This window comes from Labrus mixtus, chromosome 18 (genome assembly GCF_963584025.1).
Source record: "Labrus mixtus chromosome 18, fLabMix1.1, whole genome shotgun sequence".
Classification (NCBI taxonomy): domain Eukaryota; kingdom Metazoa; phylum Chordata; class Actinopteri; order Labriformes; family Labridae; genus Labrus; species Labrus mixtus.
In genome coordinates this window covers 747,529-762,828 of record NC_083629.1, presented here as the reverse complement: position 1 = coordinate 762,828, position 15,300 = coordinate 747,529, and the positions used below count along the sequence as shown (strand labels likewise).

General features: G+C 40.4%; 2 protein-coding genes across 5 annotated transcripts; both read left to right on the top strand.

Moving 5' to 3' along the window:
* Positions 1–298: 298 nt before the first annotated feature.
* Positions 299–5,481, top strand: LOC132993701 (alcohol dehydrogenase 1-like). Its single transcript, XM_061063672.1, has 9 exons — positions 299–371; positions 1,134–1,235; positions 2,245–2,386; positions 2,982–3,069; positions 3,330–3,549; positions 3,750–4,010; positions 4,476–4,608; positions 4,694–4,832; positions 4,927–5,481. The coding sequence occupies exons 1-9, from the start codon at positions 354–356 to the stop codon at positions 4,958–4,960; spliced, it is 1,137 nt and encodes a 378-aa protein (XP_060919655.1). The 5' UTR covers positions 299–353; the 3' UTR covers positions 4,961–5,481.
* A 1,191-nt stretch (positions 5,482–6,672) lies between these two features.
* On the top strand, positions 6,673–12,321 carry LOC132993702 (alcohol dehydrogenase class-3 chain L). Of its 4 annotated transcripts, XM_061063675.1 has the most exons (10): positions 6,673–6,926; positions 7,054–7,133; positions 7,895–7,996; positions 8,098–8,239; positions 8,336–8,423; positions 8,523–8,742; positions 9,910–10,170; positions 10,400–10,535; positions 11,830–11,968; positions 12,239–12,321. In XM_061063675.1, the coding sequence occupies exons 3-10, from the start codon at positions 7,946–7,948 to the stop codon at positions 12,261–12,263; spliced, it is 1,062 nt and encodes a 353-aa protein (XP_060919658.1). In that variant the 5' UTR covers positions 6,673–6,926; positions 7,054–7,133; positions 7,895–7,945; the 3' UTR covers positions 12,264–12,321. The 4 variants fall into 4 exon arrangements, with proteins under 4 accessions (XP_060919658.1, XP_060919656.1, XP_060919657.1 ...); XM_061063673.1 differs by lacking the exon at positions 7,054–7,133; XM_061063674.1 differs by lacking the exon at positions 6,673–6,926 and having other exon boundaries at positions 6,934–7,133.
* Positions 12,322–15,300: the final 2,979 nt, after the last annotated feature.

Sequence of the window (15,300 nt, the reverse complement as noted above, 5' to 3'; positions counted from 1 at the left end):
GTGTGTTGTGTTATTATTCACACTTTTCTTTTAAAGTCAGCTCTCTAAATCCTCTCTCATGAAGTAAAAAAAAGTATCCAAAGCTAATACAAGTAATTTTGAAATGATTGTTCAATCATAAACTCTTTAGGTTGAAAACATTTATTTTTTAAACTTTCAGTTGTATTAGCTGTTTCTTGTTTATTTCATGGGCTCCAGACCTATAACCCAGTTTTTGGTTCCCTTGGTGCTCAATAAAATGATAACAAGTGCCTGCCTGTCTGAATGTTTGCCAACTGTTTGCACTCTATAAAGTGCTCCCTCTCTCACTCATTCACTCTGCAGCAGCGTTCTTGACTTGTATTGCAGAAACAATGGCCACAGCTGGTAAGGTAAGAAGAATCAAATGTAGTTCAAGTATAATTGATGTGATGTTGTGTTTTTTCTTTTGAGTATGTATTGCCTTCATCACACGATGTTTGTTCAGATAATGTACATGAGAATGCTACAGTATCATGCCCTGCTGTGCAGTTTTTTGCTCTTTAGCGGCTAACAGATATGCAAAAAGTGAAGACTAACACAAACAAGAGTGAAATCTGTGTTAAGTACACTTTATCTCTGTCTCTCACATTTATCTCTGCCTCTATACACTTCCCCTCAGTGATATATCTCGCCCTACGTCCTCCATAGTAAATAAGTATCCAGTCACTTTTGCCTGTTCATATTTGCAAAGATATGGTTCAAAGGGCAGAAAACAAAAATCCTACAGTTGTTAGAACTTCTCTATCTAATGTCATGTTCCAGAAAATAACTTGTGTTTGTAAAATAACCCACATGATTGTTTTCATGTGATGTTTGCTTTTCAAGGGAGCAGCTCTCACAGAGACATTTAAACCATGAGCTAGAAACACGATTAAAAAAGGAACAACCGACGATGTGAAACATGAAAACACCTTCTTTCTTTCCACTTTTCTTGTTGTTGCAGTTATCTCACCATAAACTTAAAGAGCCTCTGGATGAATGTGATTCTATAAAGTGTTCAGAGTTCAGCAAGGGGTTTGTGGCCCTATTGCTGTTTATTGGCAACTCTTCCTAGTTAAAAAGTGCTAGATGTCACTCACTGGTTATGTCACATGGTATCCTTTTCCTTCTAGGTCATCAAATGCAAGGCAGCAGTGGCCTGGGAGCCCAACAAGCCTTTGGTGATTGAAGAGATTGAGGTATCCCCACCTGGGCCCAACCAAGTCCGGATAAAGGTGAGGAATATACATGCTTAGACACAGATTAGTAATCTCAACTGACTTGTTTTCTACCTGAGTATAAAGGAAGAACGTTCAACAATTCCCAGATAAATATAGCAGAAATCAAGAATATCCTCTATAAATGTCTCTCTGAGTCATGACTGTCTACAATGAGTGTGAAGCGTGAGTCCCGCCAGCTGTTTTGTTGTTGGAGCTGCGTTTACATCATGTTTACATGATACTTAAAGCTGTTTCACTCAAAGCCTAGAGAAAATAAGAATAACATACTGTAGTCTACTCATTGATTATTTGGATGTCACATAAGTGTGTTTAGATCACACTCATTCTGTGTTAATTTACGTGCAATGTGAAGCTATGAGTTAACCACAGTGTGCTAACATTAGCATGCTAACACAACATTGCAGGCCACAGGCAATCTGCAGCTTAAGCAAAGGAACATTTTGTCCGCCGCTTGTGGTGCTTAATTATGGTGCGTTCCAATTGATAACTCCTTTGTCTGAACGCCAACAGAGAGGGGGGTTGGAGATGTGACACTAGAGGCTTCAGTATGTCAGAGATGCAAGCCAAACATCAGTTTGTTTTGGTTTCATGCTGGTGCTCAAGGGCGACATCTACTGGATCAAAAAGCTACACATTCCTCCTTTTAACACAGCTTCCTGCATTGGGCCTTATCAGAATTCAACAGGAGGGGTGGACTCTGCAGCTTGCAAAAAGAAGTCAGATGAATAAATCAATCCATCAGGTGCTTAAACATGGTCGCTTCATGTCATCAGCACAAAGATGGCAACAACAAAATGCCAAACTGGAGGCTTAAAAGCTGGGCCTAAAAGACTTGAATGACATCACAGTGGCTGACCACTTGTTTCATACAGTAGCCTTTATAGATCTTGGATGTAAATCAACTGCTGGTAATCATTAAGTTATATTATTGATATGACTCCTGAACCCATAAGAGAAAACTAATGACTCATTTTCATTGTTTTTTTTTCTGTCTTTGGTGCAGATTGTGGCGACTGCAGTGTGCCACACTGACTTATACCGACTCTTAGAGGATACGAGTCCAGAAGGCTTTCCAACTGTTCTCGGCCACGAAGCAGCAGGGATTGTAGAGAGTGTCGGGCCAGGAGTCACTGAATTAAAACCAGGTTGGCATTTTGGAATTTGTACTAATTTGCTCTCAATCTAAAGGTTTTGATAAGCAGATTCATATGTGTCATGTCTGTGCAATGTGGATAAGACTTATAAGTGTTTAGATGAGCCGAGGTTCAGAATATATGTTTTCAGATTTCAGAGAGGAAGTCAAAAAATGGCCATTAATGTTATCACGATTGAAGAAGTTTGCTACATGGTCCATCAGATGGTACTCCACTGCATGCCATTGACCTAACAGGATACTTAATTAATTGAAGAAAATGAAGGAGAACAATAGAACTCAGCTTTGAGATAACCATCACATTAAAGTATGTAGGGAGCAGTTTGTGGACATACTTTGTGTTCAACTGAGTTCAGGCACAAGACACTTTGTTAATGATGCTGCTGTCCTACTTATTTAAACAAGTGATTTAAATGTGTGTTAAGTTATAAAGTCATTAGAATAGTGAAAGACAAAAATAATCTTACTTATCTTTAACAATAAGAGATGTAAAAATACTGTTTGAGTTTGAATGAAGCTTTGGGTTAGTTCATGCAGGAAACAGTACCCAGCTGTAATGAAATGTCAACATTGTTTCTGTCTTTCAGGTGACCATGTTATCCCTCTTTTCATCGGCCAGTGTAGAGAATGTCGCTTCTGTAAAAGCCCAAAGACCAACCAGTGTGTGAAAGCATGGTGAGCACATTAATAACTACCTATTGCCATCTATTTCATTTTCTTTATTCTCATTCTTCTAGGATATGCACATAAAGTTGTTGTAAAGTTTTCATGTAAACAGTCACATGTAGTACATTTCTACTATCTCAAGTTATAGGACAGAGAATTCAGACTTCTGTTTGTTTTTCACATGATCATCCTGCAGGTATGGACATGTATGGGGTGTGGTTTAATGGTTGCTTGTGCATGTGATTTTTTTCCCCCGCCTTTTTTCACAGGGCTGGTACTGGCAATAGTGCAATGGCACCCGAGAAGTCGGCATTCACCTGTAAGGGGAAGCGCTTGAATCAGTTTGCTGGAACCAGTACCTTCTCTGAGTACACCGTGGTCAACGATCTGGCTGTGGCTAAGATCGACCCAGCTGCCCCCCTGGACAAAGTCTGCCTCATAGGCTGTGGGATCTGCACAGGATACGGAGCAGCAGTTAATACTGCTAAGGTGAAAGTTTGACTAGTATCAAGTATCTGAAGATAAGGCTTTTTTTAGACATAAAAAACTTTTCATTTACATTTTTTCCGTAAATGTAAAAAGTGATCAGTTATTATGGGACACAAAATGTGGTCCTTGATTATTACTGTACAACTCACTAAGACATTCAACACAGAGTTCCCAGTTGACCAGAGTATCTTTTACTTTAGGTGGAACCAGGCTCCACATGTGCTGTGTTTGGCCTTGGAGCTGTGGGTTTGGCTGCAGTGATGGGCTGCCAAGCTGCAGGAGCCAAGAGGATCATCGCTGTGGACATCAATCCAGATAAATTTGAAAAAGCCAAGGTGTTTGGTGCTACAGATTTTGTGAATCCAAAGGACCACAGCAAACCCATCAGCAAAGTGATAGCTGAGATGACCGACGGTGGAGTGGACTTCTCCCTGGAATGTGCCGGGAATGTGGAGGTCATGGTAGGAAGATTTCATTTACAGTTTGTTCTCTGTTCTTGGCAGTGTAGAGTCAGTGTGCATTCCTAAAACAACTCATGCACCAAAATACTGGTTCACCTGCAAAGGGCTATTACTCGTACTTAACATGCTTAAATGACACAGACTGTTGGTCTCTGAATGTTAAAACTTGGATCAACGAACATGAAATTCTCTTTTTGTTGCAATCTAAGTTTTTTTAACTTAACTAGTTACTGAATTTAGTTAAACCCCTTTCCCTCAGCTTAGCTACAGATTTGTACCAGAACCTTTGTGGTTCCAATCCCTACTTGGTACTTATTGCTTGTTTTATTATCTCTATTTTATTTTATTTCACACTGCTGTATTGTGTGAAGAGCAATGATAACACCAAATTTCCCCCTGGGATTAATAAAGTATTTCTGATTCTGATTCTGATCCAGCTGACTCTGATCTTTTTTCTACATCCAGCGCAGTGCCTTGGAGTCTTGTGTTCAGGGTTGGGGTGTCAGCGTGATCGTTGGCTGGACAACCCTACACAACGTTTCTGTGCAACCCCTTCAGATGATAGCTGGACGAACATGGAAGGGCTCTGTGTTTGGAGGTAAAACAGCCCGGTCCATCCCTCATGACTAATAAACCTCTCACAAGTGGTAGTCTGGTTTATAGTGTGTATCACTGTGTCTCAGGCTTCAAGGGGCGGGATGGTGTTCCTCCTATGGTTAAGGCCTACATGGACAAGAAGCTGAAGGTCGATGAGTTCATTACGCACACATTGCCTTTGGATCAGGTCAATGATGCCATTGAAATGATGAAGCATGGCAAATGGTGAGTTTAAACTTTCTCCAACATTCATGACAGAAAAGAATTACAGAAACATAGATGCAGATCTGTTCATTTCTCTGTCCTTTCTGTTCTGCAGCATCCGGACAGTGCTTAATGTTTCTACAGAGTAGGATCCAAGAAGCTGCTGTCGATGACCCTGAAGAAACTCATTATCACTTTATGTTTGAAAATCTCCAATTAATATTCCTACATATAAAAGAAAGCACAAAACAAGATTGACTATCATATTCTGCACGTCTCTGACAACTTGAATATATGAAGACTGTTTATGTGAGAATGATCTGTTGTCTTTAATCAAAAGATAAACATGTCAAAGTGTTACTAGAACAAAATAAATGCTCTGAACAGACGGGTGCTGTTGCCTCCTTTGTCTTTAGGTCTACTGTCATAGGCACATGGTGAACATGAATACAGCACTGCTGTCATCTCTCTCAATGTTTTTGTTCAACAACTTTTTTAGTTTCAATAATTTTAGTCTAGATTTACTCAGTCAAACTGATATCAGTTTTAGCTTAGCTTGGCAGACAGCTTTGTAATGTTACTGTTAGATTTGTTTCCAGGATTAGTCCCAGAGTATATGTGACCTGTGTTTTTAGAAGAGTATAATAAAGTACAGGATAATACAGTTAAACATGAACCACAACCCTAACCCTAACCCTAACCCTAACCCTAACCCCTAACCCTAACCCTAAGTGAATGATATGAAACCAATAACTACACATGATAAGAGCTGGTATTGGCCACTCAGACATTTAATGGTTAGGATATTCAATTTCATTATAATGTATCTACTACTAATGCCAAACCTATATTGGTTTAGAGAAGACTTTTATAACAGTAGATGAATGAACATCACTGAACACATCACAAGTTCATACAACTCCAAAGGCTTAAAAGTGAGTGTTATTTAAAAAAGAGACACTGTTCATTGCCATGCATTGAACTAATATTCATACCCAGTCACCAGAAAAAAAACAAATGTTCTCGTGTTAAGGATCTTGTCTAAACTCTCGGGTTCTTTAAACTGTCAATGTGTGGATAGGCCTACAGCATACAAGGTTTTAGAAATGAGAGGAGGCAATGTGGTTGGATATGATCTCTGAGGGACCCTAACTTACTCCTGATTACTGAATGATATATATTAAAATCAGTCAATCTTTATATGCTTGTTTCCATGCTACCACTGTAAGCACTGGACACCCAGCAGCTAGGGAATGGATATTTAACTCGTTATCTCAAAATATTTGAATGACTGCAAACTTCAGCAGCTTCAATGACAATTTGAAATCTAAACTTTTTAAAATAAAGTAGGAAACTAAACCTTAAACTAAGACAAACACTAAAATATACATAGGCCTATACAAATTGTATAATATATGGCCATCATAAAGTAATGTCTTTTACATGATCTATTGTAAGTAGCCTATAGGCTAGTCAGTCAGTTCTTTCTTCACCTTAATTTTACAGATTCACTCACGGCAGGGCGAGATAATACTATGTGGTATAAAACCGTATACAAGCATTAAAAACACATGAACAAACACACATACGGTCATCGTTCTGAACCGTCAAAACGGAGTGTTTTATTCTGAAAATTAACCGGATGTTTTAATGTTGTATCGGTGTCTGACTTCCCGTCCCGCTCGATCTTTTCTGTGGTAAATTGACGCGCCGTGCTCCGGCATCCGGCAGAAATAGAAACCTGCGTATCTGCTGAGGAGGACTCTGGACCTGGAGCTGAGACAGAGCTGTGAGAGACGTAGAGGAGCCAGTGGAAACACTGAATAAAGTAACCAATCAGCTCCGCTGCTGTAACGGAGCGCAGACGCATCTGGCGGAATTGTGTAGTCTTACGTAACACCATTTGTGTATCATGTTTCATCACATTGTGTTTGTGGTTACAGGAGGGAGCGAGGAAGTGAGCCTTTTAGAAAGTAGACATATCTCCACAGTGTTTGGATAAGTCCACACCCGAAAGAGGAAGGGCCCTCATTTGTGATTGATCCAAACTCCTCTGACTGTTCTGCATTGTTATCTAACCTTTAACTGAGAAACATCATGGAAACTGCAGGGAGGGTAAGCATGCCTTACATGGGTTGTATCTAAATGTTGTGCTGGTTTAAATAGTTAAACAGATTCCACCAAGTAGCCTACAACATTTGCTAACATTACTACTTTTTACGGCAATTCTGTTTCCATGGAGCTGAGGGAGTGTTCACAGTAATTAAGACAGGAAATCAGTGGTGGGTTTAAAACTTCCATGAAGTGGAACAACTTCAGAAGGTCAACACTTTTTTTATTTTATTTTTTATATTCAGGTCTAATTACAGATTTTTCCTAAACTGTTTATAGGTTCTTGCTTTAAATGTCACATATATTTTTATCCCTGCACAGGTTATGTACATTTCTTGTATAAGTCTATTTTTAACAGCACAGTTTAAGCTTGATTCATCTAGGGGTATTCTTTAAATCTTTTTTTCAGGTTAATATATATGTATGGGAGGGGGGGGCGTCGGTTTTGTGGTTAATTTGTAACAAATGTTTCATGTCATGTACGTCTTTGTAAACTGCTACTGGATGCTTTGAATTTCTCTCGGGATCAATAAAGTATCTATCTGTCTATCTATCTATCTATGTGAATTATTTTGTTAATTCACATAGATAGATAGATAGTTGCTCTGTATTTCACAATCTACTATATAAAAGATTTTTTTTAATGGAACTCAAAGAGGAGTTTTCTGTTTCTCTCGTGGGGGCTTCCTAATGTTGCAACACGTCTGCACAAGATAGAAAAGGGTCAAAGTATGTTTTGGAGAGAGTTTTATGGGTCTTATAAATGAAGACTATTGGGAAACACAGTAGGAAAACTGATGGTGACCCTGATAGTGTGTTTCAACACTAGAGAGACTTTAGTCGACAACAGAGAGAAATGTAATTTTTCCCAAATATCCTTATGGTCAAGGCTGCCTCCACTAAAGCGCTGAATGGGTTGTTTATCATGAGTGATACCAGGCCTGCTGAAGCTCCTGGGTGTTGTGTTGAAGGTGATCCGCTGCAGAGCTGCAGTAGCATGGAAGGCTGGGGAACCTCTTGTGATGGAGGAGGTGGAGTTGGCGCCCCCTAAAGGTGGGGAAGTTCGACTTAAGGTAAGACATCTGATTTGTGAAAACCAATCCCAATATGATCCATGAGCTGATTGATTGGCTCACTTCAACAAATATTCCTTTTTGAAACATTGTTTTTTCAGGTTGTAGCAACAGGAATCTGTCACACAGACTCTTACACACTAAGTGGATCGGATCCTGAGGGAGTGTTCCCGGTTGTGCTGGGCCACGAGGGAGCTGGCATCGTGGAGAGTGTTGGAGAGGGAGTCACCAAGTTTCAACCAGGTTCTCCCTCCCTTCCCTTCTCTTCTCTTGGCAGAAATGATTGCTGTAAGAATAGGACAAACAAAGCTCTGGAGTAACATACTTTTTGTGTTTTAGGAGACACGGTCATACCCTTATATATCCCACAGTGTGGAGAGTGCAAGTTCTGTAAGAATCCCAAAACCAACCTGTGTCAAAAGATCAGGTAAAGTCACAGCCATGTGAATCCTTGCAGCCCAGCTTCTAAGCATCAACGCTTTGCCCAGTACAGTTGTCAGATATGTCTTGGTGTCTTGTTCTTCAGGCTCACTCAGGGCAGAGGTTTGATGCCGGATGGGACAACCCGTTTCTCCTGCAAAGGCAAGAGCCTCTTCCACTTCATGGGCTGTAGCACTTTCTCCGAATACACTGTGGTGGCTGAGATCTCACTGGCCAAAGTGGACCACAGAGCCTCCCTGGACAAGGTGTGTCTGCTGGGCTGTGGCATCACCACCGGGTATGGAGCTGCTGTAAACACAGCCAAGGTGAGTCGGCCTTCTACCATGATGTCACTCTACTACTTTATCAACCAAGCTCCCTTATTGTGTTCTCTGAGGAGAGAAAACCTTAGAATCCATCAAACAAACACATTCTTAGGGTCTCTGATCCATCCCGTATGTAAAGTATATGGAGGGCAGATTATTAGTCTCTTGTGATGTAAGGGCAGACCTCATGTCAACAAGTGTTTGTTGACATGAGGTAACAATTGTTACTTTTAGATGGAAAAAAAACAAACCAGAACATTAGGCAGAAGGACGGGGCCAGCATTTGAATGAAGTGCTAAAAGGTAAATGGACTGTACTAAGAAAGCGCTTTACTTACCTTCTGACAACTCAAATCTCTTTTCAACTTTCAATCTGAGTGTTAGCTGTTCTATCACAGCTCCTGCAGTCATCACAGCATTAACATAGATGTGTGAGAGTAATGTGGCTTACAGTAATACTATGTAGCCTGATCTGTCATCAGTGTGTGAATATAAAGAGTCAAATCCTCTAAGCGTGCGCCCCGGGTTCAAATCCGACCTGTGGCTCCTTTCCCGCATGTCGTCCCCCCCTCTCTCTATCCTTGATTTCACTGTCCTACCTGTAAATAAAGGCAGAAAAAGCCCTAAAGTAAACCTTAAAAAAATCAATCTGTGATTGTGACATGGTGTAAAACAGTCCATTTACCATTTATGATTCAACTGCCTACCTTCCAGTTGAGAGACGACCTACCACTAAGCCACAGCCACAAATAAGTCCAATGTTTTGAACTAGTTTCCTGCAGAAAAGAAGAGATTCAGTCTCAGCTGCACTTGTTCAGTGCTCATGAAATATGTTTAGATGATAAAAAGTTCCCACCTGCTAAATATCTGTATGAACATAGAAGCATCACTTTAGTGTGAAGCAGTGCTGTACCCTATACACCCTCACACAGATATGGTGATTCTCAACACTGATTCAATGCGGCTATGTGTGGTGTAAAAGACCTCAGTATGTGTCTACTGTTTCAACCTGATGACAATAAAAATCTAAACTGAACTGATGAAGCAAGCACCTGTAAAATGTGTGTTTAGAGGGAATAATTCATCAACCTTACTATCATTAAGGTTTGATTAATAGCTGCTGAAACGTGCTGACCTGTACCTGCCTCCTCTGTCCCTCACTCTGCAGGTGGAGGCCGGCTCAACCTGTGCTGTGTTCGGCCTGGGGGCACTGGGTCTCGCTGCAATCATGGGCTGTAAAGCAGCCGGGGCAGCTAGGATTATTGGAGTGGATCGCAACCCCGACAAGTTTCAAACTGCTCGAGAGTTTGGTGCCACAGACGTGGTGAACCCGAAGGACCACAGCAAACCCATCCAAGAGGTCCTGGTGGAGATGACAGATGGAGGCGTGGACTACTCCTTTGAATGTGTTGGCAATGTAGCAATCATGGTGAGAAAAGAAGTTAATATCAAATAATAACATCAAATTGTTGTTAAAAATCTTTTAAAGCAGCATGACACACCACATCCCAGAACAAAAAATACTGTTTTGCGTCAGGCTTTAAATGAGAATACATTCTGAACAGCTGAACACAGCTGACACATATCTGAGGACGAGGTATGTTCCTGGTTGGTTGATGTGATAGTTATGTAATACTCATGGTGTTTCTTGGTGGCAGAGGGCAGCACTGGAGGCCTGCCATAAAGGATGGGGCACCAGCATCATCATCGGGGTGGCAGCAGCAGGGCAAGAAATCTCCACCCGTCCATTTCAGCTGGTGACCGGCCGCACCTGGAAAGGCACAGCTTTTGGAGGTAATAAGCTACTACTTTTTTTAAAGGCTTTATATGTGATTTTTTTGATCCAGCAGATGTCGCCCTTGAGCACCAGCATGAAACCAAAACAACTTGCGCTGCATTGTTGTGTTAGCATGCTAATGCTAGCGATCTTTATTATGCTCGTATCTTCACACTGCATGTAAATTTACCTGAAATGAGCGTGATCTAGAAACACAGTTAAGCAGTGAGTACAGTATGTTATTCTTCTTTTCTCTAGTCCCAGAATTAAACAACTTTTATACACAAGGGGAGAAGTCAGCTGGCCGTCCGGGCGATGTAAACAAAGTGAAGATAGGACTCTGAAAAAAACTGAAAACATCACAGACAGTGGGACTCGGGTGTTACACCCATTGTAGACAGTCATGACTCACAGAGTTATTTTCAGAGGATATACTTGATTTATATTATATTTAAGTGTGAAAAATCACATGTAAAGCCTTTAACATGTGAGGGGGGTTTCTGATTCAGTTGAATCACTTTAAATAGTATTCACCGAAAAGTTTTCCCTAAGAACTGTGTCTAAAATCACTTCCATTTCCTTCTCCAAAATATAATAAACCCTCATCTGCAGCTAATTTAGATTTCTAACACTCAGTATTCATTATCCTCTTGTGTCATCACTGACAGGCGTAATGACACTTGATGAGATTTCACTTCTCAATGAAAAATGATCAAATGCATTATGAGATTTTCATTGCAGAGCAGTATATAAGATATCAAATACATTTGATTGTATTAAGTCTATTTCAATGAATCTGCTCAGAATTCTGTCACCTTACAATGTTACAAAAGGGGCATGGCTCAGTTGGTAGAGTTGTCATCGTCTCTCAACCGGAAGGTCGAGGGTTCAATCCCCAGCAGCATGTCCAATGTGTCCTTGGGCAAGACACTTAACCCCAAAATGCTCCCGCAGTTTCTGAATGGGATTAGTTACTTCTGATGGTGTCACTACATAGTAACCTCTACCATCAGTGTGTGAATGTGTAGGTGTGACATGTGGTGTAAAAGCACTTTGAGCCGTCAGAAGACTAGAAAAGCACTATATAAAAGTGCAGCCTTTACAAACCTGCGAGCAGATTTCTTGAAAGAGTAAAACTTTGTCGACTGGAATTGGAAACTAACAAAGTAAAAAGAGGGAATAAGCTCTCATACAGGGCACACACTGCCCAGTGTGAGTGAGCTGAGAAAAAACAGTAATTTTCTACAATAAATGTTTAGTTAGCCACACATTACATCTCTTTATTTAATGTTCTCGTTCATATTTTTCTAGGCTACAAGAGTGTGGAAAGTGTTCCCAAACTGGTGGAGGAGTACATGAACAAGAAGCTGAAAGTCGACGAGTTTGTGACTCACACCCTGCCCTTTGAGAACATCACTGATGGTTTTGATCTAATGCATGCTGGGAAATGGTAAGCTCTGATTTAACTCGCTGTTTTTGAAGTTGTTTGTTATGTTAATGTATTTAGAGTTCTGGCGTCCCTCTGGGTTTTGTCTGTCCCGGGCCTTTTGCATCACTGCTGCCCTCTGTTGAGGACAAAGTTTGGAGGTTTGAAAATGTTTCAGACAGGATTTTAAAAGACTTTTGTACCATGAGGGGCATTTCTTCAAATATGAGTACCAATTCAGACAGTTATGTATAACCTGATATTCACAATCTAATACCATTTTCATTATTTCAGCATCCGGGTCGTCCTTCAGATCTAGATGCAGAAGATATCACTCCATGTTAATGCTGCATACTTTAATAAATCACTTTTCACTGTTCAGGTCTGTTTTATTTGAACAATGCATAATCAGAGAAGTCTCTGATCTGTCTTTTCCCCTAAAGGAATACCCCGACACAGAGAGAACATCATGTGAAGGAAAAACAAAGGAACCAAAACCAAGAATATTCTGAAACATCTTTGATCCAGGCTGCATGAATAATAAGAAGTGCAACACATGGCATCAGTGTAGGCTGGTGAATCAATAGAAAGCTTTTGAGTGGTTCTATTATTAGCAACATGGAAGTCAAAGTCTGATGAAGTTATGAGAAGTGTTTAGAACTGTTTAAACTTTCTACCTGACAGGTATAAGGAGAGGACTAGTTAGTGTTAGTTTTCTATTTCTCTCCTTGCTGCTGCAAGGATGATGCACTTTTATTCCTTCAGAGACTGACACCTTGTGCTCATTAATGCCAAAAACTGAGTTGGCCAACATATGTAGAGAGAGAAAGACAGAGGGAGGGAGAGGAGAGAGACAGAAAGACAGAGAGACAGAGACAGAGATTTTTCTTTTTTTACTTTTACTTTTCAATTGGCTATTCTAAAACTCTTTAACGTCGTCCTAATAACGCCGCTCCACAAAAGTGGAGACAGGGATGTAGCTTAAGCCCAACCCTCTTTAACATCTACATCAATGAATTGGCAAAGGCATTAGAAGAGTCTGCAGCACCCGGTTTAACCCTGTTAGACTCTGAAGTCAAGTGCCTACTGTACGCAGATGACCTGGTGCTCCGATCTCCAATCAAGGAAGGGCTACAACAGCACCTGGATCTCCTGCACAGTTTCTCCCAGACCTGGGCCATGACATCTATCCAAGACTCAAAACATGATTTTCCAAAAAAGAAACAGCCTCCAACACCACATGTTTAGATTCTTTCTAGATACTGTTGAAATTGAACACACAAGGAACTACACTTACCTGGGCCTTAACATCAGCGCCACAGGTAAGTGTAAGAGCGCTGTGAACGACCTGAGAGACAAGGCCAGAAGGGCTTCCTACGCCATCAGAAGGAACATCAAATTAGACATCTCTATTCAAATCTGGCTTCAGATTCTGGACTCCACTATAGAACCCATTTCTCTGTATGGTTGTGAGATCTGGGGTCCTCTCGCACACCAAGATTTTTCTAAATGGGACAAATACCAAATTGAGACTCTGCATGCAGAATTCTGTAAATCCATCCTCCGTGTCCAACTGAAAACCCCAAATAATGTACCCTCTAATCATCAAAATTCAAAAGAGAGCTTTTAAATTGTATAACCATTTAAAAGAAAGTGACCCTGACACGCTCCATTACAAAGCCCTCACCTCCAGAGAGTCTTCAGAGAGCTGCACCCTCAGACACCTGGTTCTGGGACTGTACTCCCAAGCAGAGCCCTCAGACAGAAACCCAATCAGAATCAACCATATTATTAAAAAACAAAAAGAAAACGATTTAACACATTGGACAGAATCAACCAAAAAACAAAGCAAATGAGAATGTTATCTGGCCCTAAATAGAGATTACACAGTGGCAGAATATCTGAGCACTGTGACTGATCCAAAGCTGAGGAAATCTTTGACCACGTACAGACTCAGTGAACACGGAGAGGGCACCAACGACAGACCTGGCTCCCCAAAGAGGACAGAGTCTGCACCTTAAAGCCCTTTGAGTTGAATTGAATTGAGAGAGGGAGAGAGAAAGAGAGAAAACAGTGCTCTGATGATCCACCAGGGGGCAGTAGGAACCTGCTCCATCAGTGTGTTTTTTAATAATGAATAAAAAGATTAGAGATGAATAAATGCTGAAGCTTCAAAAATGATATTTACACTCATGACTACAGTCACGGTTTATTTGATAGTCCTGTATAATCCAGCAGGTATAAAAGGTGATTTAATCTTTACCATCAAACACAAAGGTTCAATATGTTTATCTAACAGACTGCTGTCACGCAATGCTTTATGGGTAATTGGAGGTTTCTTCACCTGATTCCTGTTTTATAAAATAAAAACCAATCAGTTAAAAACGTTAAACATACGCAGCAGTCTGACCTCTGACCTCTGGCAGAGTGTCACTTTGTTACACACTCACTCAAACCCTTTTTCAAACCAACCCCTACACCCTCCCCGTCCGTGAAGGAGTGCACTCCGTTAGAAGTGACACTCTCAGCTGAATGAAGTCCTCTTCATCAAGATGTAGGGTAGAAATACAGCGGCAGGCTTTGGGAAAAACTTCCCTCTCTCAGGTGGAAACCGGGGCCGTATCCAAATTGCCAAGTATATACTCAATCTTTCAGTAGGCAGTACGTACTATGCGTGCTGCATACTGTTAGTACCTACTATTCAGTAGGTGCACACAGTAGGCAGATATTTGTTCTTACTTCGTCTGATTCATTCAGTATGAAAGTGACGTCATTTACGTTTCCCGAACCGGCCGCATCCACCCGTTTTTTTTTTGTTTAGCTTTATTCAAGAAGAGTAATGCGCATATACAGTCAGGTAAACAAAAAACAATATTTACAATGTAAATCAAGTAAAAGACAGATTAAATAACTGAAATTAAATAACTGAATAACATACAGTACATAAAAAGTACAAATGAAAGACAGTAATATACAGAATATAAAATAAACCAATAAAGACACATTTAAATAGTGAAATCATTATTTAAATAGAGGGGGAAAGGTTTTATAATAATGCAGATATTTGTTATATTTTCTGTTGTTAATTAAAAGTAGTGATTTCAGTCTTTACGGGACTTTAACTCTAGATTAAAAATTGATTCAATTAATCCACGCTCGTTTGTTTTGATTTGGAGGCGGACGTGAAGTGACGATTTACGTTTAATTTCGCACAGCATTGTGGGTGGTAAAATACAATTCATTTCCTGAAAGCACGCATCCGATCCATACTGCATGAAACCCGGAAGTTAGTATCCATACTGAAATGTTCAGTATACTGAGGTGGACCCAAAAAATGCATACTGAATGACCACGAG